The 24,236-nt window shown below is 45.3% G+C and overlaps 2 protein-coding genes across 2 annotated transcripts in view; one reads left to right on the top strand and one right to left on the bottom strand.

Annotated features, from left to right (window-relative positions):
* LOC144482884 (uncharacterized) overlaps positions 1 to 4,558 on the bottom strand; it is a 33,042-nt gene extending 28,484 nt beyond the window's left edge. The window contains 2 exon segments of the mRNA XM_078201722.1: positions 1,214 to 2,146; positions 4,383 to 4,558. Of these exon segments, the coding sequence (XP_078057848.1) occupies positions 1,214 to 2,146; positions 4,383 to 4,558 (1,109 nt within the window).
* Positions 4,559 to 4,713: 155 nt separating this feature from the next.
* Positions 4,714 to 24,236, top strand: part of LOC144482883 (uncharacterized) — a 34,725-nt gene continuing 15,202 nt past the window's right edge. The window contains exons 1-3 of the mRNA XM_078201720.1: positions 4,714 to 4,783; positions 9,030 to 9,432; positions 16,861 to 17,497. Coding sequence (XP_078057846.1) covers positions 4,714 to 4,783; positions 9,030 to 9,432; positions 16,861 to 17,497 — 1,110 coding nt within the window. The remainder of the gene's footprint in view (positions 4,784 to 9,029; positions 9,433 to 16,860; positions 17,498 to 24,236) is intronic.

Raw genomic sequence — 24,236 nt, 5'->3', positions numbered from 1 at the left:
GGCTGTTCCAACACAAAGCTGATTTATTTGACTTTTATCCAGAATATGATCGGGATCGAGTTTATCAACATCAGCAGAAACAGAGCACAAAGGTATTTTTAAAGACAAATGATAGAAAAATATCAGGAAGGTCAATGCAATAAGAAGATTGGATTAAGTAAAAGCAAATTACTGTGGATGCTTGAAATCTGAAATAAAACAGAAAATTTGGGAAAAACTCAGCAGGTTTGGCAGCATCTGTGGAAAGAGAAACAGAGTTAACGTTTCAAGTCTGTACAGATCAGGTAAGAATGGCAGATTTCCCTCCCTCAAGGACACTAATGAACCAAAGATCCAATTTCTGGACTGTCAAGTTGAGATTAGGGAAGGGGATGAGAGTGAAGGTAAAGATTATGGGTGAAGACTTGAAGAATATGAGTAGCTTCAAGTTCCTGGGGTCAGTGATGGGAGGAGATGGAAATTTGGAAATGAAGAAACAGATTCGCTCTGGCTGGAGTAATTGGAAGATGTGCAGTGGAATATTCGGTGATAGAAAATCATCACTGAACTTGAAAAGAAAGAATCTACAATCACAAAGTAGTTGAGGCCAAAACATTGTGTGATTTCAAGAAGAAATTAGATATAGCTCTTGGGACTAAAGGGATCAGGATATTGAATTCGATGATCAGCCATGATCATAATGAATGGCGCAGCAGGATCGAAGGGCCGAATGGCCTACTCCTGCTTCTAGTTTTTATGTTTCTATGTAGTGGAGAAGAGATTGAAATGGTCTGGACATCTGTTATGGAGAGTGAGGGAGGAAATGTGGTGAGGGGAGTGATGGACATGGGACTGTCAGGAAGAAGGAGAGGAGGAATGTCTAAGACCAGATGGAAAGATGTGGTGGACAGAATCAGAAATACAGTGGGATTGGGAGAGGGATGGTGACTGACAGGAGGAGATGGTGAAGCAGCTTTGTGGTGATTCCAAGTAAAATGGGAAGAGGAGGAAGAAAAACACCCAGATCCCAGTGAACATGGATGTGGTTAACAGCAAAACCAAATTGTGGTAGTTACTCGTGAACTGACTGGTGTCTCAGCAGATTGGATAACTCGATGAATCCTTTCCCGCACTGGGAACAGGTGAATGCCTCTCCCCAGTGTGAATTCGCTGGTGCCTCTGCAGGTTGGCTGACTGAGTGAATCCCTTCCTACATTTAGGGCAGGTGAATGGCCTTTCTCCAGTATGTGTGCGCTGGTGTTTCAGCAGGGTGGATAAATCAGTGAATCCCTTCCCGCACTCGGAGCAGGGGAACGGTCTCTCCCCGGTGTGAATTCGTTGGTGAGCAGTCAGGTTTGTTGATCTCCTGAACCCAGTCCCGCAGTCAGTGCACTTGAATGGTCTCTCGTCCGTGTGAACGCGTTGATGGGACATCAGTTGGCTGGAACTTTTATAGCACTTCCCACAGTCTGAGCATTTAAAAGGTCTCTCGTCAGTGTGAACTCGCTGGTGTATCAGCAAGTCAGATGGCCGAGTGAATCCCTTCCCACACTCGGAGCAGGTGAATGGCTTCTCCCCAGTGTGAGTCAGTTTGTGTAAATGCAGGCTGCCGGACTGAGTGAATCCCTTCCCACACTCGGAGCAAGTGAACGGTCTCTCCCCAGTGTGAACCTGCCGGTGAACCAAGAGATTGGATAATTGAATGAATCCCTTCCCACACTCAGAGCAGGTAAATGGTCTCTCTCCAGAGTGAACTCGCTGGTGCGTCTGTAGGTGGGATGACCGAGTGAAACTCTTCCTACACACGGAACAGGTGAATGGCTTTTCCCCAGTGTGATCACGTTGGTGTGTCAGCAGGTGGGATAACTGAGTGAATCCCTTCCCACACTAAGAGCAGGGGAATGGCCTCTCCCCAGTGTGAACTCGCCGGTGATTCAGCAAGGTTGCTGACCGAGTGAATCCCTTCCCACACTCGGGGCAGGTGAACGGCCTCTCCCCACTATGAAGTCGCTGGTGATTCTGCAGGGCAGATGAATGACTGAATTCCTTCCCACAGTCCCCACATTTCCACACCTTCTCCCTGGTGTGACTGCGCTTGTGTCTCGACAGGCCAGATGACTGGCTGAAGCCTCGCCCACACACAGAACACACGTACAGTTTCTCTCCACTGTGAACAGTGCTTTTTCCTTCCATGTTCAAAATCCGATGAAATTCAGGTTATGATAAATTAGGTGACCCCGTCAGATTTTGATGTGATGTTTGATTTCTGTTTCCTGACTGCAAATCCTCCCCTTCTAAAACCCTGTGAAATTGATTTAAAACAGAAAAAAGGGCGTGAGCGAGAACCCACAGAACACAAAGGCAGGTTGTGAAATTGAGCTGAATGAATCTGGTAATTTGTGGGGCCGGCACTAGGAAAACGTGACCATGGAAACTGCTGGATTGTCACAAAAACCAGACAGGTTCAGTAATATCCTTCAGGGAAGAGAACCTGCCATCTGTTCTGTGCCTTCACAAGACTCTGGACACAATGGGTGAAGAGAGATAGAGAGTGATATATATACACATAATATATACATACACACGAGAGAGATTGCCCCAATACAAACTTCACTCCCTAACCACGCTATCCTTCTCCCGAGCAACTATCTGAAGTGAAATTAATTTCACAACATTACTGCCATCCTTTACCCAAAACTGAGCTTCCGACCCTGTACCTCTAGACTTAACCACCCCATCTCTGAAATCTCCTCCATCACACAATCCCGTGAGATATCTGTACTGATCTAATTGTGGCATCATGAGTGTGCCACATTTCAATCACACCAACACTGTGAAAAAGTGTGTGTAACTGGAAAACACAGATCAACACACACAACCAACACCCGCCCCGATACAAGTCATTCTTAATTGGTCAATCTCTGCTTCAAGGCTCGGTTCTGGGACAAACGCCTGCAACAAAATAATAGCAAAATACTGTGGTTGCTGAAAATCTGAAATAAAAAGAGCAAATACTGAAAATACTTAACTTGTTAGCTGGTAACTGTGGCAAGAGAACAGAGTTAAAATATCTGAGTGTGCAGAATCAATATGGGTATACAATCAGGATCAAGCGTAGGCCATTCAGCCCCTCAATCCTGCTCCACCATTTAATAAGATCATGGCTAATCTGATAGTAACTTCAAATCTTCAATTCCAGGGAATTATGGTGCAGATTTGATGTTTAATATCAGCCAATGAGCAAAAGAGAAATGATCTCTAGTGCAGGAAAAAGAATTCCTGACCATTGGGAGATAAAGATGGTACATCAGAAGCACATAGCTGAGGGATGGGAAAAGGTGAAAGCTTCATTTAGACACAGTTGCAAGAAAATAACAGTAAAATAGCAAACACGGTTAAAATAAATCTACTACTAGAAAAATAGAGAGTCAAACAATGACAGAGGTAATCAGAGAGGGCAGAGGTGAAACAGAGCAATGGATGGATATGGATTCAGATCCAAAGGAAAGGAGTCAGACCAGCCGGAGAGATAGAACAGAGCACAAATAACAGAGCATAGCACTAAAAGCACTGGATTGTAGATGAATGCTCAATAATACTCACTTCTGGAACTATTTGAAAACTTCCTGCTGCAGCTGGAAAGATATCGCAAGCATTGGAATCAGAGAAATCACAGACTTCAAATCTTCCAACTCCCTGTAAAAGGAGATTACAAGAGTCATGTGTCAACTGTGGTTAGAAAATAAGAGATAAACATTTTTCTTGGTTTGCGATTGCTCCCCTTTTAACCCCCTGTAAAAGGGTGCAGGATTATGTAAAATGGGATATGCTTACATTGGAAGTAATTCAGACAAGGTTCACTGAGCTGATTCCAGGCACAATGTTTTTTTTTAAATGAGGAAACATTGGGCAGGGTGTACCTATACTCATTAGATTTTAGATAAATGTTGAAACTGAAGCATATAAGATTCTGTGGGTGCTGACAGGATAAGTGCTGCAAGGATGTTTCCCCTCAGAGGGAAATGTGGAACTGCAGAGACAGTTTAAAAGTAAGGGTTGAAGACAGAGATGAGGAGAAATCACTTCGCTCAGAGGTCCAGTAGCCTGTGCAATTCTCTCCTTCAGTGAGCAATGGAAGCTGGCTCATTGGGTATACACAGTAAGCGTTTTAACAACACGCTTACTGTGTTTACCCCAGTCCAACGCCGGCATCTCCACATCATTGGGTATATTCAGGGCTGTGTTATGCATCATTTTTACCGACAAGGGAGTGGTGGGTTGGGGAGGTTGGGGCTGGAGGAACATTGAGTGAAGGCAATGATCAGATAAAGCACTGAATGGGAGAGCAGCCTGGATGGGTGGAATGGCCTGACACATGCGCACTGATTCACATTCCCACCTACAGAAGGGCGGCAGTCAGCCCAGGCCCAACACTACCAGCTGCGGCTCCATTTGGTACAAACGGGGGGACCGGGATGTTCTTTCCCGGGATTTGAACAACATGTTTCCGAAGCCTCACCGCGCGCCGCTCTTCACCTCCTATTGACCCGGGATCCGAGTTCAAACCGGCTGTCGCCATTACCCGCACTGCGCATGCCCGAGACTCCGCCCCTCATTCCGTCTGATTGGTTGGAGGACCAGCCGCTCCCGCTCGGTCCTCCAGCCCCGCCCCTCATTCACTCTGATTGGTCCGGAGCTGCTGTCAATCTGTTCCCGGGCCCAGCGAGCTGGAGCATGCGCAGTGCCGATTCTGGATGGGGTCAGTTTGGTTGGAAACTGGCAGCGGGTCAGATTCAGAAACGAGGTGAGCGGGAAACACTGGACCCGGCGGGTAGTGTGGGAGGCTAAAGAAATACAAGGTGTAGGCCCAGAACCGCCAACGAAAAACCATCGGCCTTCCATTTGCCACACTGGAGCCGTCGTTTTTTTTGTTCCGCGGTTGAAGGCTCGGGTTAGCGCCGCCATCTTTATAGGGGGCAACATTCTGCAATGCGCATGCGCCATCTTGATCATGGCCCATGTACTGCAGTGCGCAGGCGCGGCCATTGTGGCTGGACTCTGGGGAGGATTCCCAGTCTCTGACCTGCTCTTGTTTTAAGAAGTCTCACACCTGGTTAAAGTCCAACAGGTTTATTTGGTAGCAAAAGCCACTCGCTTTCGGAGCGCTGCTCCTTCATCAGGTGAGTGCGAGTTCTGTTCACAAACAGGGCACAAAGACACAAACTCAATTTACAAGATAATGGTTGGAATGCGAGTCTTTTCAGGTAATGAAGTCTTAAAGGTACAGACAATGTGAGTGGAGAGAGGGTTAAGCACAGGTTAAAGAAATGTGTATTGTCTCTTGTCGACACAGGCTCTTGTAGGTACAGTATTTGTGAAGGGCAAATCGTGCCTCACAAATTTGATAGAATTTTTTGAGGAGGTAACTAAGTGTGTTGATGAAGGTCGGGCGGTTGATGTCATATACATGGATTTTAGTAAGGCGTTTGATAAGGTCCCCCATGGTCGGCTTATGATGAAAGTGAGGAGGTGTGGGAAAGAGGGAAAGTTGGCCGATTGGATAGGTAACTGGCTGTCTGATCGAAGACAGAGGGTGGTGGTGGATGGAAAATTTTCGGACTGGAGGCAGGTTGCTAGTGGAGTGCCACAGGGATCGGTGCTTGGTCCTCTGCTCTTTGTGATTTTTATTAATGACTTAGAGGAGGGGGCTGAAGGGTGGATCAGTAAATTTGCTGATGACACCAAGATTGGTGGAGTAGTGGATGAGGTGGAGGGCTGTTGTAGGCTGCAAAGAGACATAGATAGGATGCAAAGCTGGGCTGAAAAATGGCAAATGGAGTTTAACCCTGATAAATGTGAGGTGATTCATTTTGGTAGGACTAATTTAAATGTGGATTACAGGGTCAAAGGTAGGGTTCTGAAGACTGTGGAGGAACAGAGAGATCTTGGGGTCCATATCCACAGATCTCTAAAGGTTGCCACTCAAGTGGATAGAGCTGTGAAGAAAGCATATAGTGTGTTAGCTTTTATTAACAGGGGGTTGGAGTTTAAGAGCCGTGGGGTTATGCTGCAACTGTACAGGACCTTGGTGAGACCGCATTTGGAATATTGCGAGCAGTTCTGGTCACCTCACTATAAGAAGGATGTGGAAGCACTGGAAAGAGTGCAGAGGAGATTTACCAGGATGCTGCCTGGTTTGGAGTGTCGGTCTTATGAGGAAAGGTTGAGGGAGCTGGGGCTGTTCTCTCTGGAGCGGAGGAGATTGAGGGGAGACTTAATAGAGGTTTATAAAATGATGAAGGGGATAGATTGAGTGAACGTTCAAAGACTATTTCCTCGGGTGGATGGAGCTATTACAAGGGGGCATAACTATAGGGTTCATGGTGGGAGATACTGGAAGGATATCAGAGGTAGGTTCTTCACGCAGAGAGTGGTTGGGGTGTGGAATGGACTGCCTGCAGTGATAGTGGAGTCAGACACTTTAGGAACATTTAAGCGGTTATTGGATAGGCACATGGAGCACACCAGGATGGTAGGGAGTGGGATAGCTTGATCTTGGTTTCAGATGAAGGTCGGCACAACATCGTGGGCCGAAGGGCCTGTTCTGTGCTGTAATGTTCTATGTTCTATGTTCTATTCATATGTCGTCCAGTTCAGTTTTTGGTCAATGGTAATCCCCAGGATGTTGATAGTGGGGGAATTAATTGATGGTAATGCCATTTAATATCATGGAGATGATGGTTAGATTCCCTCTTGTTGGGGATGGCATTGGCTGACATTTGTGTGTCGTGAAGTTTACTTGTCACTTATTAGCCCAAACCTGAACATTATCCAGGTCTTGCTGCTTTTGGACATGGACTGCTTCAATATCTGGGGAGTCATGAACAGTGCTGAACTTTGTATAATCACCAGTGAACATCCCTTCCCCACCTCACCCCCCTTTTCTGAGCTTATGGCGGAGGGAAGTCATTGAAGAAGTCACTGGAGTTGGTTGGACCAAGGACAGGACTCTGAGGAACTCCTGAAGTGATGCCTTGGGCCTGAAATGATTGATCTCCAACAATCACAACCATCTATACTTGTGATCTGGAGATGCCAGCATTGGACTGGGGTGGGCCCAGTAAGAAGTTTCACAATACCAGGTTAAAGTCCAACAGGTTTATTTAGAATCATGAACTTTCGGAGTGCTTCTCCGTCACCTGATGAAAGCTCGTGATTCCAAATAAACCTGTTGGACTGTAACCTGATCTCTATTTGTGTGAGGTGTGACTGAACTAGTGCAGAGGTTTTGCCCTGATTCCCATTAACCTCAATTTAGATCGGATTCCTCGTGTTGACCTCTTTTATCCATGTTTAGATCAAGGCTGTAGTGAGTTTAGGAGCTGAGTGGCTCTGGTGGAACCCAAACTGAGCTTCAGGGAGCAATTTGTAAGTACCATTTGATTGCACTGTCTAGAACCCTTTCCATCACTTTGCTGATGATCAAAATCCTGTAACTCTCTTCCTAACAGCACTGTGTAGCTGCACCACATGGACTGCAGCAGTTCAAGAAGGCAGCTCACCACTCCTTTCTTGAGGGCAATTAGCAATAAATGTCGGCTTAATCAGCAACGCCCAGATCCCACAGAGGAACTTTTAAAAATGAGGAAAGGTAAAACAATGTTATGGTTTTGTGAGGGGAATTGAATACAAAACAAAAAGAACTGATGTGGCTGCACTTGGCCAGGCTGGATTTGTCCTGCTTTTTGTGGACGGCACAAACCAGCGCAATCTTTGACATTATTAGGTAGGTGTCAATACTCCAACAGCACATTAGCAGCTTGCTGGAAAATCATTCAGGAAGTGAAACCTTGTCCATTTTGGAGTTGTCTGACATCACTCTGGGTCTTTGGATTACTCGCCCAGTGACAATACCACAATGCCACCATCTCCCCATAAGGTTATTGGTCTCTATGGGGAGATAACAATAGAGATATCTCCAGTGTTGTTTTATAGTACACATTAGATATAATAATCATGTTTCAGTTATAGAATATATTTATTATTTCCATTCTTGTAATCTAGTACTGTAACTATGTTACATATTTCCAGTCTGTGACAGTACAGATCAGAAGGAATCTGGTTTAAAATTTGAGTCCCTGTCAACTCTCAGCAGTCCAATCCACTCAGTCCCATTCCGTCCTCTTTATCCCCTTACTGTGTATGTCATTTTCCTTCGAGTGTCCACCCGATATCATTTTGAAACTTTGTCTTCTCTTTAACCATCCTCAGAGACATTCCAGATTTTGACCACTCGCTGTCAAGATAAAGTTCTTCCTCACATTCCCCCTTCCCACCTCTCTCTAATTAAGAAATGCAGTATTTATACCACATGTTTTTAGTCCAGTTATATGACCACAGAAACTAGAAATGTCTGTACTGAATGTTAATCCTGTACTGACAGAGACAACTTTTGTAAATTCCTTTTACAGAATATCAGAAGGTGAGGATTTGCAGACAGAATTCTCAAACCAAATGTCAGGTGAAGAATGGCCAGAATCGCTCGATCGTCAGGACCTGAATATCGTTGGTCTTTGAATCGAGAAGGAGAATGTTTCTCTGTTCTGTCTGCTTCAGAAAATTTTAAACGTCAGTGTGACTTGAAAAGCACGAAACACACATGCAAATGAGAGTGTTCCAGTGCACTGACTGAGGAAAGAGCTTTGACCAGTTAGATAATCTAAAGAAACATTACAGGAGAGAAAGACCATATCTGTGCTGTGCGTGTGGACACCTCAGCTGATCAACAAACCTGGAGAAACACAAGGACGCCCGCACCATGGAGAAACCGTGGAAATGCGGGGACTGTGGGAAAGGATTCAGATCCCCATCCGAGCTGGAAATTCATCGACGCAGTCACACTGGGGAGAGACCGTTCACCTGCTCTAAGTGTGGGAAGGGATTTACTAATTCATCTGATCTGCACACACACCAGCGAGTTCACACAGGAGAGAGGCCCTTCACCTGCTCTGTGTGTGGGAAAGGATTCTCTCGCTCATCCAACCTGTTAGAACACCAGAAAATTCACACTGGAAACAAACCATTCACCTGTTCTGTTTGTGGAACGGGATTCTCGTGGTCCTCCCACCTCCTGGTACACCAGCGGGTTCACACCGGGGAGAGGCCGTTCACCTGCTCTGAGTGTGGGAAGGGATTCACTCGGTCATATAAACTGCAGATGCACCAGCGATTTCATGCTAGTGAGAGGCCGTTCACCTGTTCTGAGTGTGGGAAGAGATTCATTTATTCATCTACCCTGCGGACACACCAGCGAGTTCACACCGGGGAGAGGCCATTCACCTGCTCTGAATGTGGGAAGGGATTCACTCGGTCAGCCCACCTACAGACACACCAGCGAATTCACACCGGGGAGAGGCCATTCACCTGCTCCGATTGTGGGAAGGGATTTACTCGGTTTTCCATCTTGAAAACTCACCAGCGAGTTCACAGTAGGGAGAAGCTATTCACCTGCTGTCAATGTGGAGAGGAATTCTCTCGGTTATCCATCCTGCAGACACACCAGCGAATCCACACAGGCGAGAAACCGTTCACGTGTTCTGACTGTGGGAAGAGATTCTTTCATTCATCCGCCCTGCTGAGACATCAGCGAGTTCACACCAAGGAGAGGCCATTCCCCTGCTCCGAGTGTGGGAAAGCATTCACGCAGTTATCCAATCTGCAAACACATCAACAAATTCACACCGGGGAGAGACCGTTCACCTGCTCTGTGTGTGGAAAGGGGTTCACTCGGTTATCCCACCTGCGGACACACCAGCGAATCCACACCGGGGAGAGGCCGTTCCCCTGCTCTGAATGTGGGAAGGGATTCACTCGGTTATCCATCCTGAAGACACATCAGCGAGTTCACAAGTGATTGCAGGGGGTGGATTGTGCTGTTATTGCTGCTGTTAATCATAGTAAGAAGTCTCACAACACCAGGTTAAAGTTTGTACTTTAAAGTGGTGTTGTGAGACTTCTTACTGTGTTTACCCCAGTCCAATGCCGGCAGCTCCACATCATGTTAATTATAACCAGGACTGAACCATGTTCATTCTGACAGTTGGTGAAATGGGAGGGTTGGAGGGTTTCTTTCTGCTGGAGCCTCCCAACCTTCCTAAAGAGCAGTAACCTGAGCTGGGCTCAGTGTTCTGTTGTGGTCTCACCAGAGCTTTAAAAACTATCAGAATAACCTCCCTGCTTTTGTTTTCAATTCCTCAATTTCTGAAGCCCGAGATCCCAGATTTTCCAAACAGGAACATCAAACAGTTTTGCTAGAAAATAAAATGCATTTTAACAACATTCTTAAAATGGCAGAAGAAGATTTTGACCAATGAAGGAACGAGTTGTTGACACAAACACAAGCTATTTTGACCTTGCTCTCTCCAAAAGAGAATCCAGAATGTTTGAGTCTGAGAAATGAAATTAAAAATGAAGCTGCAGCTACAACAGAGCAAGAAGAAGACATTTCAATGTGGAATTGAGTGGAATATTCTCTCTGGATTTAAACAATGGAGAAACTACAAACATGGAAGAAAATAAAGTTTGAAAAGTGAACTCTGAACAGACTCAAAACAGAACTTGACACTTCACAAATGAACAGCAATGAAGACTCTCCTTTTGCAGGAGGAACTTTGGACTATAATTATTGTAAGAAGAAAAGTTTCAGAAAAGACTGCAAACCGTAATTTCCATCTTCAGTGGACTGAATTCCTGGACATGGAACCCAGCAGTGTGCTGTTACCAAGCTGGACTTGTGAATGTGAAGTGGACAATGGAGGGATTATTATGTCTATTGCAGGTTATAAGATAGATCAACAGAGGAAAACAGTGGACTTAGGAACAGGAGGAGGCCATGTGGCCCTTCGAGCCTGCTCCACCATTCAATAAGATCATGGCTGTTGTTAAGATATCCAGCATGTTGTATATTGTAATATTCTAAATGGGATATTATGAAGGTGATACGTTTTCATTTCTTCCTGTTTTTGTTACAAAAATCTAATTTCATAATTCCTATGTTTTAGAAATAAGAATTAGTTGCAAGAATTGCTTTTAAAAAATGGAAAACCTGGATTGAGAATCTGATGAAAACACCCTCAGGGAATTCGCAGTCACAAAGCATGGCCCATGTTGGTTTCAGAAGTCAAAACTCGAGAGGTAAGAACTGTAAAAGGTCAGCTGGATCTTTTAGCTGGAGACATTGGGTCTGACAATTATTGTACTGTTTTTGTTCGGTGAATTCTTCATGCAGACCTCAGGGAAAAAGGGTTTAGTTTTGAAGCTAAATATCTGTCAGATATTCCACCTGGTCTCTGTTACCATGGGGATATGTGATTCAGGGTGGAGCCTTGGTTAGAATTAGACCATAAGATATAGGAGCAGAATTAGGCTATTCAGCCCATCAAATCTGCTGTGCCATTCGATCATGGCTGATAAAACTCAATCCCATTCTCCTGCCTTTTCCCCGTAACCTTTTGAGTCCTTTCCAATCAATGACCTGGTTCCAGCGGACAGTCTGCAGTTAGCTTGGAAGCCACCAGTTGTGGGACCAGGAGCTGTGAACCAGCTGTGGGACTAGAAGCCTAGAGGACCATTAGAAACCAGGGGGGTTTCCAACATTTAAATCCCTCAGCAAGAATGCAGTGAAGCCCATGTTTGGACTGAGGAGTCCACAGTTTGAGAGCTTAAAGGAAAATTGGAGGCTTGTTTAGTGAAAAGATAATGGATGGACTCCCATAAACTCTTGGAGCTTGGAGAATATCTGGAGTACTGGGGAGAATTAAAGTGAATTGTGGAGAGCTTTGACATACCTTTGGGATGGTCCTAGGAACAGAAGTGAATGAACCTTCAAGATATTGTTAAGTATAAAGAAACTCTTGGGGTGAGGTAAAAAAATAGAACTAGGTTTATATCATAAATCTTTATTGAGTGTAGTATTCAATTTGTAGTGTTGTCTTTTTAAATTTTATTTAAATATTCAGTAAAGTTTGTTTTTGTTTAAAAATGTGGAATCTTGTGATGTAATTCTTTCAGTTAATCACTGGGTGTTCGAATTTCTCTGCAAACGTTAACAGTCCTGACCGGGATCGCAAAAATTCACACAAACAGTGTTTCAAAACAAATCGAAGAGAAAGATGGTTTTTCTTCTTCAGTCCAAATGTTACACATGAAGAGACCCTCTTCTGGTATCTCCAATAATTTGTTGCTTCGAGCAATTCTTTTCATGGAACAATCAGATAATTGATGACTGAAAATTGAACTAATTGTATCCCTTGAAAGCAGGAGGGCGATCGCCCGGCACAGAGGGTAATTAGGGATTTCTCCCATAGACCAATTGACAGGGATTCTACCCTCCAACCACCTGAAGTGAATTCTTTACATGAATCATCCGTGCCAGTGCAGTTATCAACTTGCAGTTTGGTTGATCAGAAAATGCTTTGTTGCTGATTTTCCTTGTGTTAGGAAGTGACAATGCCAAGGCCAGATCTTGTTTCCTCCTTGATCGGGATGTAACCCGTGTCCACATCGCCACTTCATTCTTCCACTGGTTGTATGGTTCAGACTCCGAGAGCATCAGCAGGTAATCCGACCCTGACAATTCCCACTGCCTTTCAGTCATTTCTCACAAAAGCTGCTGGGATTGGAAGCTTCCGTCTGAAATAGACTTTCTTTTAGTTTCCAACCTTCACCATGAGACAAGCATTTTCTGTTACCATGTTATAATCCTGACAGCCTTGGGGCGGAGTCAATCTTTATTTGGTCTAGATTTGTTCACAGAATCAAACATTACAGGTTCAACTCTGACTCCAAGCTATATTAGTGAGTCCCACTTTTTACCTGCTCATTATAACTATCTAATCAGTGCCCTCCATCTGAATAAACTTCACCTCTATTGATATAATTAACAGCCACAGTCAGAGCATCCAAAAGGTCACTAATGGGTGTGACTGCCACGGTGTCTCAGCAGCTTGGGTGAACAAGTGAATCCTTTCCCACACACTGAGCAGGTGAATGGTCTCAGTTTGGAAACTAAGGGAAAATAAAATTTCAGGCAGAAGCTTCCAATCTGGTAGGTTTTATGAGAAATCGCTGAAAGTGAGTGGGAATGATCAGGGTCTCTCCCTAGTGTGAATTCCCTGATGTTTCAGTAGGTCAGATGATGTTCTAAACCTCTTTGCACAGTGAGAGTGCCTGAATGGGGTCTCCTCAGGGTGAATGCGCTGGTCGACCCTGAGGTAGGCTCAGGTTTTAAAGCAGCTCCCACAGTCAGAGCATTGAACAGGTTTCTTATTGGGGGAGGTGCCTCAGTATTCCAGCAGACTGGATGATTGACTGAGTCACTTCCCACACACACATCAGATGAATGGCCTTTCCCCAGTGTGTAATCCTTTGTGTCTCAGCAGACTAGATAATTGAGTGAATCCCTTCCCACACTCGGAGCAGATGAATGGCCTCGGCCCAGTGTGAATGCGTTGGTTTGTGAGCGGGAGGGATGAGTGAGTGAATCCCTTCGCACGCTCTGAGCAGGGGGACAGTCCCTCACCCGTGTGAAATCGCTGGTGGTTCTGCAGGGTAGATGACTGAGTGAATCCCTTTCCACACACACAACAGGTGAATGGTCTCTCCCCATTGTGAACCCGCTGGTGTGTCAGCAGGGCAGACGAATCGCTGAATTTCTTCCCACACTCAGAGCAGTTGAATGGCCTCTCCCTGATGTGAAGTCGCTGGTGATTCCTCAGGGTGGATGAATCACAAAATCCCCTTCCAAACTCAGAGCAGGTGAACGGTGTCTCCAAGGTGAGGCTGCATCGAAGGGTTTCCAGCTTCGAGGGGCAATTGAATCCCTTCCCACAGTCCCTACATTTCCATGGTCTGCGTGTCTTTGTACATCTGCAGGTTCAGATGAAGGTTTGACCCCACAGTTAACACATACATGGTCTCTCTCCTCACTGTGAATCCTTCAATCTTTTCCAGGCTGTGTAACTGGTTAAAGCTCTTTCCACAGTCAGTTCACTGGAATACTCTCACTCGAGTGAATGTGTCTCAGTGATTTTCCAGTCACACTGATGTTGAAACAGTTTGAAGGAACAGACCAACATTTCCCATTCTAGTTTCAAATGCCGATGGTGTTCAGATCCTGAATAATTGGGTGACTCTGTCAGATCCTAACGTCATGTTTGTTGAGATTTGTGTCTGTAAATTCTCCCCTTCTAATAGCCTGTGAAAGAAGTTCACAAAAATCATTGCTGTCAGTACAGGATAAAAACTCAGAACAGACAATTCTAGTTTCTGTGGAACATTCTTTCCTCTCATTCTTGAAAATTTGTAAATCTCCATCCCAAACACTCTCCCTCCATTCTCACTTTGCTGGACCTGAAATAGACATTGTCCTGAGGGTGCTGATTCGTCCTAATCGACAGATCCCTGCTGACTGTTTCATGTACAGGACACATATCCCTGAAATCTTCACACAGGCCTGTGTCTAAGCAGATAAAAAAATTGCATATTTAGTGAACTAAAAATGTATGCAATATTCAGAACTCTATTACATGATTAGAGATACAGATGGGTGCGGAAGAACTTGACTTAGGGAGCAAGCAATCATGTTCTGGAACTCACTGACAATGAGAGTGGTGGAAGTGGATACGACCAGTGATTTCAAAATAAAATTGGTCGGGCACTTGAAGGAATGAAACGTCCTGGGGAACAGGGATATCGAGGAAAAATGGCACTGAGTGGATTCCCCGACAGAGACTTGGCACGGACTCAAGCTGCTGAATTGATTTATCTTGTGCTCTGCTGACTCTTTGACTGGAAAATATACAGAGTAGTTACAATACTATTCTGGAATTAAACAACATCAACTAATCCAAATCCATAAATAATATACCTAATATGCACCATATAGTAAGAGGTCTCACAACACCAGGTTAAAGTCCAACAGGTTTATTTGGAATTACAAGCTTTCAGAGCGCTGCCCCTTCATCAGGTGAGAAGGAGCAGTGCTCTGAAAGCTCGTGATTCCAAATAAACCCGTTGGACTTTAACCAGGTGTTGTGAGACTTCTTACTGTGCCCACCCCAGTCCAACACCGGCATCTCCACATCATATGCACCATATAACAACACCAGACATATCAATGTTGTTACGATCCTCATGGTCACCTTATAATAAACAAATTCCCACAAATCCCAATGGAATAAACTGAAAGACAATGTTTCATTTTTAAAAAATTTTACTTTAAAAATTAATCTAAAATTAACATCACTGAATCATGCATTAAGAAACAGTATTTGAATAGACAGGATAAATTACACTTTAAAAAGCTCAGACAATAAAAACAGGTTCCACAAAATCACAAACATTTCCCCCTCAGTATATTTGGCTCTAATTCCAGTTCCAGAGAATTTCTCTGTCTCTGTATTTCCCAGGGGGAGAAAGAAAGTGTTTTCCTCACAGATGTTGTCCAGAGGATGAAGTTTGAGTCTGTGGTGAAGTTTGAGTCTGTGGTGAAGTTTGAGTCTGTGGTGAAGTTTGAGTCTGTGTGTGAAGTTGGAGTCTGTGTGTGAAGTTGGAGTCTGTGTGTGAAGTTGGAGTCTGTGTGTGAAGTTGGAGTCTGTGTGTGAAGTTGGAGTCTGTGTGTGAAGTTTGAGTCTGTGTGTGAAGTTTGAGTCTGTGGTGAAGTTTGAGTCTGTGGTGAAGCTACAAACAGAAGCTGTTCTGTTTCAAATCAAACTGCGGGACTTGGAAGAAAATGATGGGAAGATTTTGCAAAGTCCCCATCCCCACTCCCTCAGCTGGCAGCCCAGCACGCAGGCGCAGAGAGCGCTGCTGAGCCCAGCTGTCCGGAGCAGGCGCAGAGAGCGCTGCTGAGCCGAGCTGTCCGGAGCAGGCGCAGAGAGCTCTGCTGAGCCCAGCTGTCGGGAGCAGGCGCAGAGAGCGCTGCTGAGCCCAGCTGACCGGAGCAGGCGCAGAGAGCGCTGCTGAGCCGAGCTGTCCGGAGCAGGCGCAGTGCGGCTGCCGCCAGCGGTCGCTCTCGATCTCTTTTTGGAGCCGCAGCCGCCGGAGAGAGAGGGGGGAGGGGGAGATCACCGAGCGGCTTCTCGCTCTGGCCGGAGCCGCCAGCCGGTTGCCTGGAAACCGTGGCTGGAGGAGGTGCAGGGGGAGGGAGAACAATGGGCGGGGGCGGGACTCCCGGGTCCGCGAGCCGGGCCTGCGCCATGGAACCCCGACACGTCACTGCGGAGCCGAATAATGCCTATTGGCTGATTCAGGCAGCGCTCCATTGTGACGTCTCAATGCGGAAGTTGGCCACTGAGCTTCAGATTAAAGCTTCCACTTCGATTTGAAAAGACTTCGGCCATCAGTGAGTGGAAAAGCAGCAACACACTGCCACACCCGAGTGAGTGTGTTCCAGTGCACTGACTAAAGAGCTTTAACCAGTTACACAGCCTGAATAAATATCACCATTCACAGCAGGGAGAGACGGTACCCGTGTTCTGTGTGTGGACAAGGCTTCAACTGATTGGCCACCCAAGAGAGAGGCAAGGACACCTGCACCATGGAGAAACCATGGAAATGTGCGGACTGTGGGAAGAGATACAGAGCCCCCTCTCTGCTGGATGCTCATCGGCGCAGCCACACTGGGGAGAGGCCATTCATCTGCTCTCAGTGTGGGGAGGGATTCGCTCTGTTGCCCAGTCTGCAGTCACACCAGCGAGTTCACACTGGAGAGAGACCGTTCACCTGCTCTCAGTGTGGAAAGGGATTCACTGTGTTATCCACTTTGCAGAGACACCAGCGAATTCACACTGGGGAGAGGCTGTTTATCTGCTCTCGGTGTAGGAAGGGATTCAACCAGTTATCCAATCTATGGACACACATGCGAATTCATACTGGGGAGAGGCCATTCATCTGCTCTCGTTGTGGGAAGAGATTCACTCGGTCATCCGACCTGCGGACACATCAGCACGTTCACACCGGGGAGAGGCCATTCACCTGCTCTCAGTGTGGGAAGAGATTCACTCGGTCATCCGACCTGCAGAGACACCAGCGAGTTCACACTGGGGAGAGTCTGTTCACCTGCTCTCAGTGTGGGAAGACATTCACTCGGTCATCCGACCTGCGGACACACCAGCGAGTTCACACTGGGGAGAGTCTGTTCACCTGCTCTCAGTGTGGGAAGACATTCACTCGGTCACCCGACCTGCGGAGACACCAGCGAGTTCACACTGGGGAGAGGCCATTTACCTGCTCTCAGTGTGGGAAGGGTTTCAGTCAGTTATCCACCCAGCAGAAACACCAGCGAATTCACACTGGAGAGAAGCCGTTCACCTGCTCTCAGTGTGGGAAGAGATTCGCTCAGTCATCCCACCTGCGGAGACACCAGCAAGTTCACACTGGGGAGAGGCTATTTACCTGCTCTCAGTGTGGGAAGGGTTTCAGTCAGTTATCCAACCTGCAGAGACACCAGCAAATTCACATGGAGAGAGATCATTCACCTGCTCTCAGTGTGGGACGGAATTCACTCAGTTATCCTACCTGTTGAGACATCAGTGAAGTTACACTGGGGAGAAACTGTCCACCTGCTCAGTGTATAAAAAGTGTTCGGAATTTCATCACAGCTGCTGAGGCACCAACAAGTTCACAGGGGTTGGATTCTGCTGTTATTGTTTCTGCTCTCAATTACATCCAGGACTGCATTTTGTTCATTCTCACAGTTGGTCAATGGGGAGGGTCGGAGGGTTTCTTTCTGCTGGACTGGCCGGTCTCACAACTTTGCCTCCAGTGAGCTGATGTTCTTTGAGTCTTGTTGCGAATACCTTGTTTTAAATTTCAGAGTGATCGGGTGTGAGGAAATTGAGAGATATTTAGTCAGCATTTCTGTTTGAAACTCCCCCAGATGCCCATCTCATTTCCTTTGTAATTGTTTATTGTCTCCACTTCCTCCTCCCTCGTAGGCAGCGAGTTCCAGGTCATTACCATTCGCTGCATCAAAATATTCTTCCTCACATCCCTCCCTACATCTCTGACCTGAAACTTTTAATCTGTGTCCCCCTCGTACTTGTCCCATCAGCTAATGGGATCAGCTTTTCTTTGTCCACCTTATCTAAACCTGTCAGAATCTTGTCCACCTCTATCAAATCTCACCTCAACCTCCTTTGCTCCAAGGGAAAAAACCCCAGCCTGACATTGACAATAAAGAACAAACTAACAGAATATGTTAGTACCTGAAACCAAATGGGAATGTTTAATTCCTGTTTTAAAAATATTGTGAATATATTGTCCTGGACAATAAAGGAATTGGAATAACTCACCTTGGGAGTGGTAGAATGGAATATGTCAATCTGGTATCCATCTACAGTCCAGTGAAAGTTTGGAATGTGTAGCTGGAAATCCCTCCCTAACAGCACTGTGGGTGTACCTACACCTCAGGCATTATAACAGTTCAGGAAGGCAGTGTTGGGGTTGACCATGGCAGAGGCAGCTACAGACAGCTACATATTCTGTTATAATTGAAGGACAGCAGATTGAATGTGAGGCATTATGGGACTGGACTATCTTGACCACATTCCTGTGACTGCTCAGTTTCTGCAATCATGAACCATTAAAGCTGCTTAGCAGGGCCCTGACAGAGGACCTGGTGAGAATATTTACTCAGAATGAGTTAGAATTAAACTTATTCCAGGACCGGCTGGTGTTCAGTGGCTGAGATACCCGAATCTGTGAAGAGGAGGTCTGACCAATCAACAAACAGTAGCAGATAGTTGGTTAAGAAGTTAAAAAGCGTTCTCAGGCATTGTTTAATTTATTTTACCCCAAATTTGTGATAAGAACTGTGAGGGACATGTGACCCGTTAGTCGGTGAAGTAACGGTATACTCCAAATAGCACTGGACTGAAAAGCAGACCTCTGAGAGTAGATTCTAATGGTTATAATCCGACCCAAGCATGGCCAGTGAAAAAGTCAGAGCTCGAGTGAGGACTGGACAGATCTCTTACCTGCTATTTGGAAACGAAGAACAAGAAACTTATCGATAAAATTATTAGAATAGAGCCAACATTTTGAGTCTGGAAGACATTTCATAACAGCTCTTATGAAGGGTCATCCATACCTGAAACATTGGCTCCATTCTATCTCCACAGATGCTGTCAGACCTGCTGAGCTTTTCCAGTATTTTCTGTTGTTGTTTCAGATTCCAGCATCCGCAGTATTTAACTTTTATGATAAAATGATTAGTTCTGATTGGAAACCCCACGACCCTCCCGCAAAACAGAGGGAGTGGTGGCAAAGGGAGAAAAAGGATAAGGATGATAAAGTCTGGGTTCTGATTCTCTGAGCCCATGTAGAATAAACAAAATGAGTGAAGCAGTTTATAAAGAACTGAAGTTACCAATCCCTAACAAAAACTGATCAAATAAAAATAATTAGGTTGTGGAATATAACAAAAAAATTAAGAGATGAAGTTTACAATCGAGTTTGTTTTGATTTTTATACTTGTGTAAAGTGGTATTATTGTGTGCCAATTTTTTTCTGCTCACTCCCCATCCCTTCAGGTTCTGTAGAAAAGTGAACCCTTTCAGCAGACAGTTCATTTCTTTTCAAATCATCTGAAAACTCATGTCTATTTTAGTTTATAATTGAAGATTTATGGGAATTGGCTAAGATGGGCTTTCGACATTTTTAAAGTATAAAGAAGTGGTCTTGAGAAGCCAATTTGGTAGAGAGAGGTGGAGGGAGATATGTTTACAGAGAGGTGTTGAGAGGTGTTGAGAGCTGTTGGTTTTACAAGTTATCCATGTTTTTGGAGCGGTCACTTCATGTCCTGGTCTGAGAGGGATGGAGAGAAGTCTGTTCAATTGTTAATGTTAAACTTTCTCTATTAACTGTTAATCGACACTCTGTTTTTTATCTTTCTGACTTGGTACATTTTTAATGGTTAATTAACTTTCTGAATTCACCATTTAAAGTGTTCTTTCTTGCCACATGGTTAAGACACTGGAACCTGGTGTGATTTATGATTCGGGAGGTTATTGTAAACAAGAGAACCCCATAAATCTCGATACAAATAGATTAAACTTCTTACAAATGGAATGCAATCCTTTATTATGAGAGAAATTGAACAAAGAAGTAAAGATGTTGTAGTTCAGTTATACAGGGCGTTGCTGAGACTGCATCTTGAACACTGGGTGCAGCTTTGTCTCCTATTTAAGAAATGATACAAACGCATTGAAAGTGGTTCAGAGGAGGTTTAATAATTGCTTCCCAATTCTTGACCCTCACAGGATAAATTTTGTCCGATTTTCCTTGTATTCACCTCTGACAAAGAATCATCCTGACTCAAAATGTTGTCTCTATTCTCCCTCTGCAGATGCTGTCAGACTTGCTGAGATTGTCCAGCATTTTCTGTTTATATTTCAGATTCCAGCAGCAGCAGAATTTTGCCTTTATACCAATTCTTGTTGGTAAGGGAATCTAAAGTATCGGCTGTAGAATGACAGTGTGGAATGCAACACAAACAGATCAGCCATGATCTCAATCAATGGTGGAGCAAACTCAAAGGGCCAAATGGCCGACTTCTGCTCTGATGTCGAATGTTGGTCGCAATTTCCTGTGAATTGTGAAGCAAGGCTGGAAGATTCACCTTGCTTGTGTTAAAACCATCACTGTGAAATTCAGTTCTGGGATTAAAGGTTGCCAGACTGGAAAAGGAAAACAATGGAAATACACTTTTGGGGAGTGAAAAGTCACCTTGCCGGACACATTCTTGGAGAATTGAGTGTCAACATTCCAAGGCAGAGTAAAACATAACCATTGAGTGGGATATTTGAGTGTGTTGAGAGTAAAAGGGCAAAGTTCAACTTTACAGCTTAAGAGCTGTTTCTACAAAAAGTGTTTACTCATTGTTGCTTCCAGTTTGTCGGAGTAAAAGTCATAAAACTTGAAGTTTTGTCTTGTGATTCTTTCATTTACTCAATGGGTTTAAATTCATTTCTTTAAATTATTGATCATTACAGAGATCTTAATAATTCATTTAAAGCCCCAAGTTTCGACATCCCATTTGAGCCTGGGGCACCTTTCTGTCTCTCTATTGCTCGTGTCAATGAGAGCCAGGCGACGGAGCTGAGGGCTGAATTTAGCTGAGAATAACGAGGCCTGCGCCCCAGTTGGGAAACTGCCATGGGGATCGCACTAATAGAGAGACAGGGAGGTGCTGGAGGACTGAGTGGGAAATGGACCTCCAACCAATTGTTATATCTGTCTCTCAGAGCGAAAGAGAAACCTGTCTCTTTAAATACATATACAGGGAAAAGGCTGCACTGAAATCTGTCCCTTTTAACCTGCACAGAAGCAGGAGGCTGAGAATGACAGGCTGCAGGAGGAGTCCATTCAGCCCATCGTGCCCCTGCTATCTCTTTGAAAGGACTCTCTGATTCATCCAACTGCTCTGTTCTTTCCCCACAGCCCTGCAAATTCTTCCCATTCAAGTCTTTACCCGTTGGAAAGATTCTATTGAATCTGCTTTCAGGCAGATCAGAACAACTCGCTGTGTCAAACAATAAAATAAAATCTCATCTCCCCCTCTGGCTCCTTTGCCAATTACCTTAGAGGGAGTCACTTTCTGTTAAAGAGCCTGCCAACCCCTCTCACCTGCTTTCCCGAAAGTGCATCAATATAGTCAGAAAAAGTCCAGCAAAATCAAATTTTTACTGATAAAAGTTTATTAATGAAACAGAACATGGTTAAAACAAACAGAAAGTGACTTGAGGATCAAAGACAACCAGAGTAAAAGGATGTTCACAATGTTCTGGACACAAATTGTTTCTCTTTAATTCATCTGTAGCCTGTTCCCTGTCCTCTTTGTGGAACACCTCCGCTCAGTCCACAAGCATGACCCTGACCTTCCGCTTGCCATTAGAATTCACCACCTTGCTCTCACACTCACATTTCTGTCCTCGGCCTGCTGCAATGTTCCGGAGAAGCCCAACACAAGCTGGACAAACAGCCCCTCATCTTCCGATGAGGCACTTTACAGCCTTCTGGACTCAACATTGAGTTCAACAACTTCACACCCTGAACTCTCTCCTACATTTTGATTTGTTTTTTATTTGCCGAGTGCCAGTCTGCATCTTGTTTTCATGTTTTTTTGCTTCCAGACAGAGCTGTCCTTTATTCTACCATTAACACTTACTCTGGGCCAATGCTTTGTTTCTTTACGATGTGGAGATGCCGGCGTTGGACTGGGGTAAACACATGAAGAGTTTTAACAACACCAGGTTCCTGTTGGACTTTAACCTGCTGTTGTTAAATCTTCTTATTGTTTCTTTCCAACAACCATTACCTCTCCCTTTGCCTTTTGTTCCGGGACATTTTTGTCATTTAATCTCACCCGCCCTCTAACCAATCCCTGACTTTCCCTTTTGTTCTACCTGCCCCTCCCCCCTTTCTCAGCAGCATCAAACCCATCACATTTCTCCCTCTCTTTCGTTCTGAAGTAGAGTTACATTGGACGTGAAACATTATCTCTGTTTCTCTCTCCACAGATGCTGTCAGACCTGCTGCGTTTTTTCAGTTCTTTCTGTATTTATTTTAAATCTACCTTAGTCGTAGGAAAAGCACTCTTTACTATCCAGGATAAAAAAATGTCCTTCATCAGTTTTTGTGGATCATTTCAGTGGAAATGTGCTCTCCCAGGCTCAAAGAGCATCAGCCCATTGGAAGCAAAGTTGGGAGACTGGCCAGTCCAGCAGAAAGAAACCCTCCGACCCTCCCACTTCACCAACTGTCAGAATGAACACTGTTCAGTCCTGGATGTGATCAACAGCAGCAATAACAGCAGAATCCAACACCAGTAATCACTTGTGAATTCGCTGGTGTCTCAGCAGGAGGGATGAATCACTAAATCCTTTCCCACACTGAGAGCGGGTGAATGGCCTCTCCCCGGTGTGAACTCGCTGGTGTTCTCGCAGGTTGCATGAATCACTGAATCCCTTCCCACACAGAGAGCATGTGAATGGTTTCGCTCCGGTGTGAACTCGCTCATGTTTCCGCAGGTTGGATGAAGTTCTGAAGCTCTTTGGGCAGTGAGAGCAGGTGAACAGTCGCTCCTCAGTGTGAATGCGCTGGTGGGACACCAGATCCTGAGACCTTTTGAAGCCACTCCCACAGTCAGAGCATTTAAAGGGTCGCTCATTGGTGTGAACTCGCTGGTGTGCCCACAGGTAGGATGATGTTGTAAACCTCTTTGTGCAGTGAGAGCAGCTGAATGGTCTCTCCTCAGTGTGAATGCACTGGTGGACCAACAGTTGGTGAGAGCTTTTGAAATCTTTCCCGCAGTCAGAGCATTTAAAGGGTCGCTCATTGCTGTGAGTGAGTTTGTGTCTCTGCAGGCTGGATGACTGAGTGAATCCCCTCCCACACACTGAGCAGGTGAATGGCCGCTCCCTCGTGTGAACTCGTTGGTGATTCCGCAGGTGGGATGATCTTCTAAATGTCTTTGAGCAGTGAGAGCAGCTGAATGGTCTCTCCACAGTGTGAGTGCGCTGGTGATCCATCAGATCCTGAGACCTTTTGAATCCGCTCCCACAGTCAGAGCATTTAAAGGGTCTCTCGCTGTTGTGAATGACGTTGTGTCTCTGCAGGCTGGATAACTGGGTGAATCTGCTCCCACACTCGGAGCAGGTGAACGGTCTCTCCCCAGTGTGAACTTGCTGGTGTCTCAGCAGATTGGATGACAGAGTGAATCTCTTCCCACACACAGAGCAGGTGAACGGCCAATCCTCGGTGTGAACTTGCTGGTGTTTCCGCAGGTTGGATGATGTTTGAAACTGCTTTGTGCAGTGAGAGCAGCTAAACAGTCCCCCCTCAGTGTGAATGCGCTGGTGTGACAGCAGGTGGGATGACCTTCTAAACCTCTTTGGGCAGTGAGAGCAGCTGAACGGTCTCTCCCCAGTGTGAATGCGCTGGTGGGACACCAGATCCTGAGACCTTTTGAAACCAGTCCCACAGTCAGAGCATTTAAAGGGTCTCTCATTGGGATGAGTGAGATTGTGACTCAGCAGATTGGATGACCGAGTGAATCCCTTCCCACACACAGGGCAGGTGAATGGCCGCTCCCCAGTGTGATTGTGTCGATGTGTTTCCAGCTGAGATGGGAAACTGAATCCCTTCCCACAGTCTCCACATTTCCACAGTTTCTTCCTGGTGCGGGTGTCCTTGCG

This window comes from Mustelus asterias, unplaced genomic scaffold (assembly GCF_964213995.1).
Source record: "Mustelus asterias unplaced genomic scaffold, sMusAst1.hap1.1 HAP1_SCAFFOLD_43, whole genome shotgun sequence".
NCBI lineage: Eukaryota > Metazoa > Chordata > Chondrichthyes > Carcharhiniformes > Triakidae > Mustelus > Mustelus asterias.
Note: the sequence above shows the minus strand (reverse complement) of the source record. Positions and strands in the feature narration are given on the sequence as shown.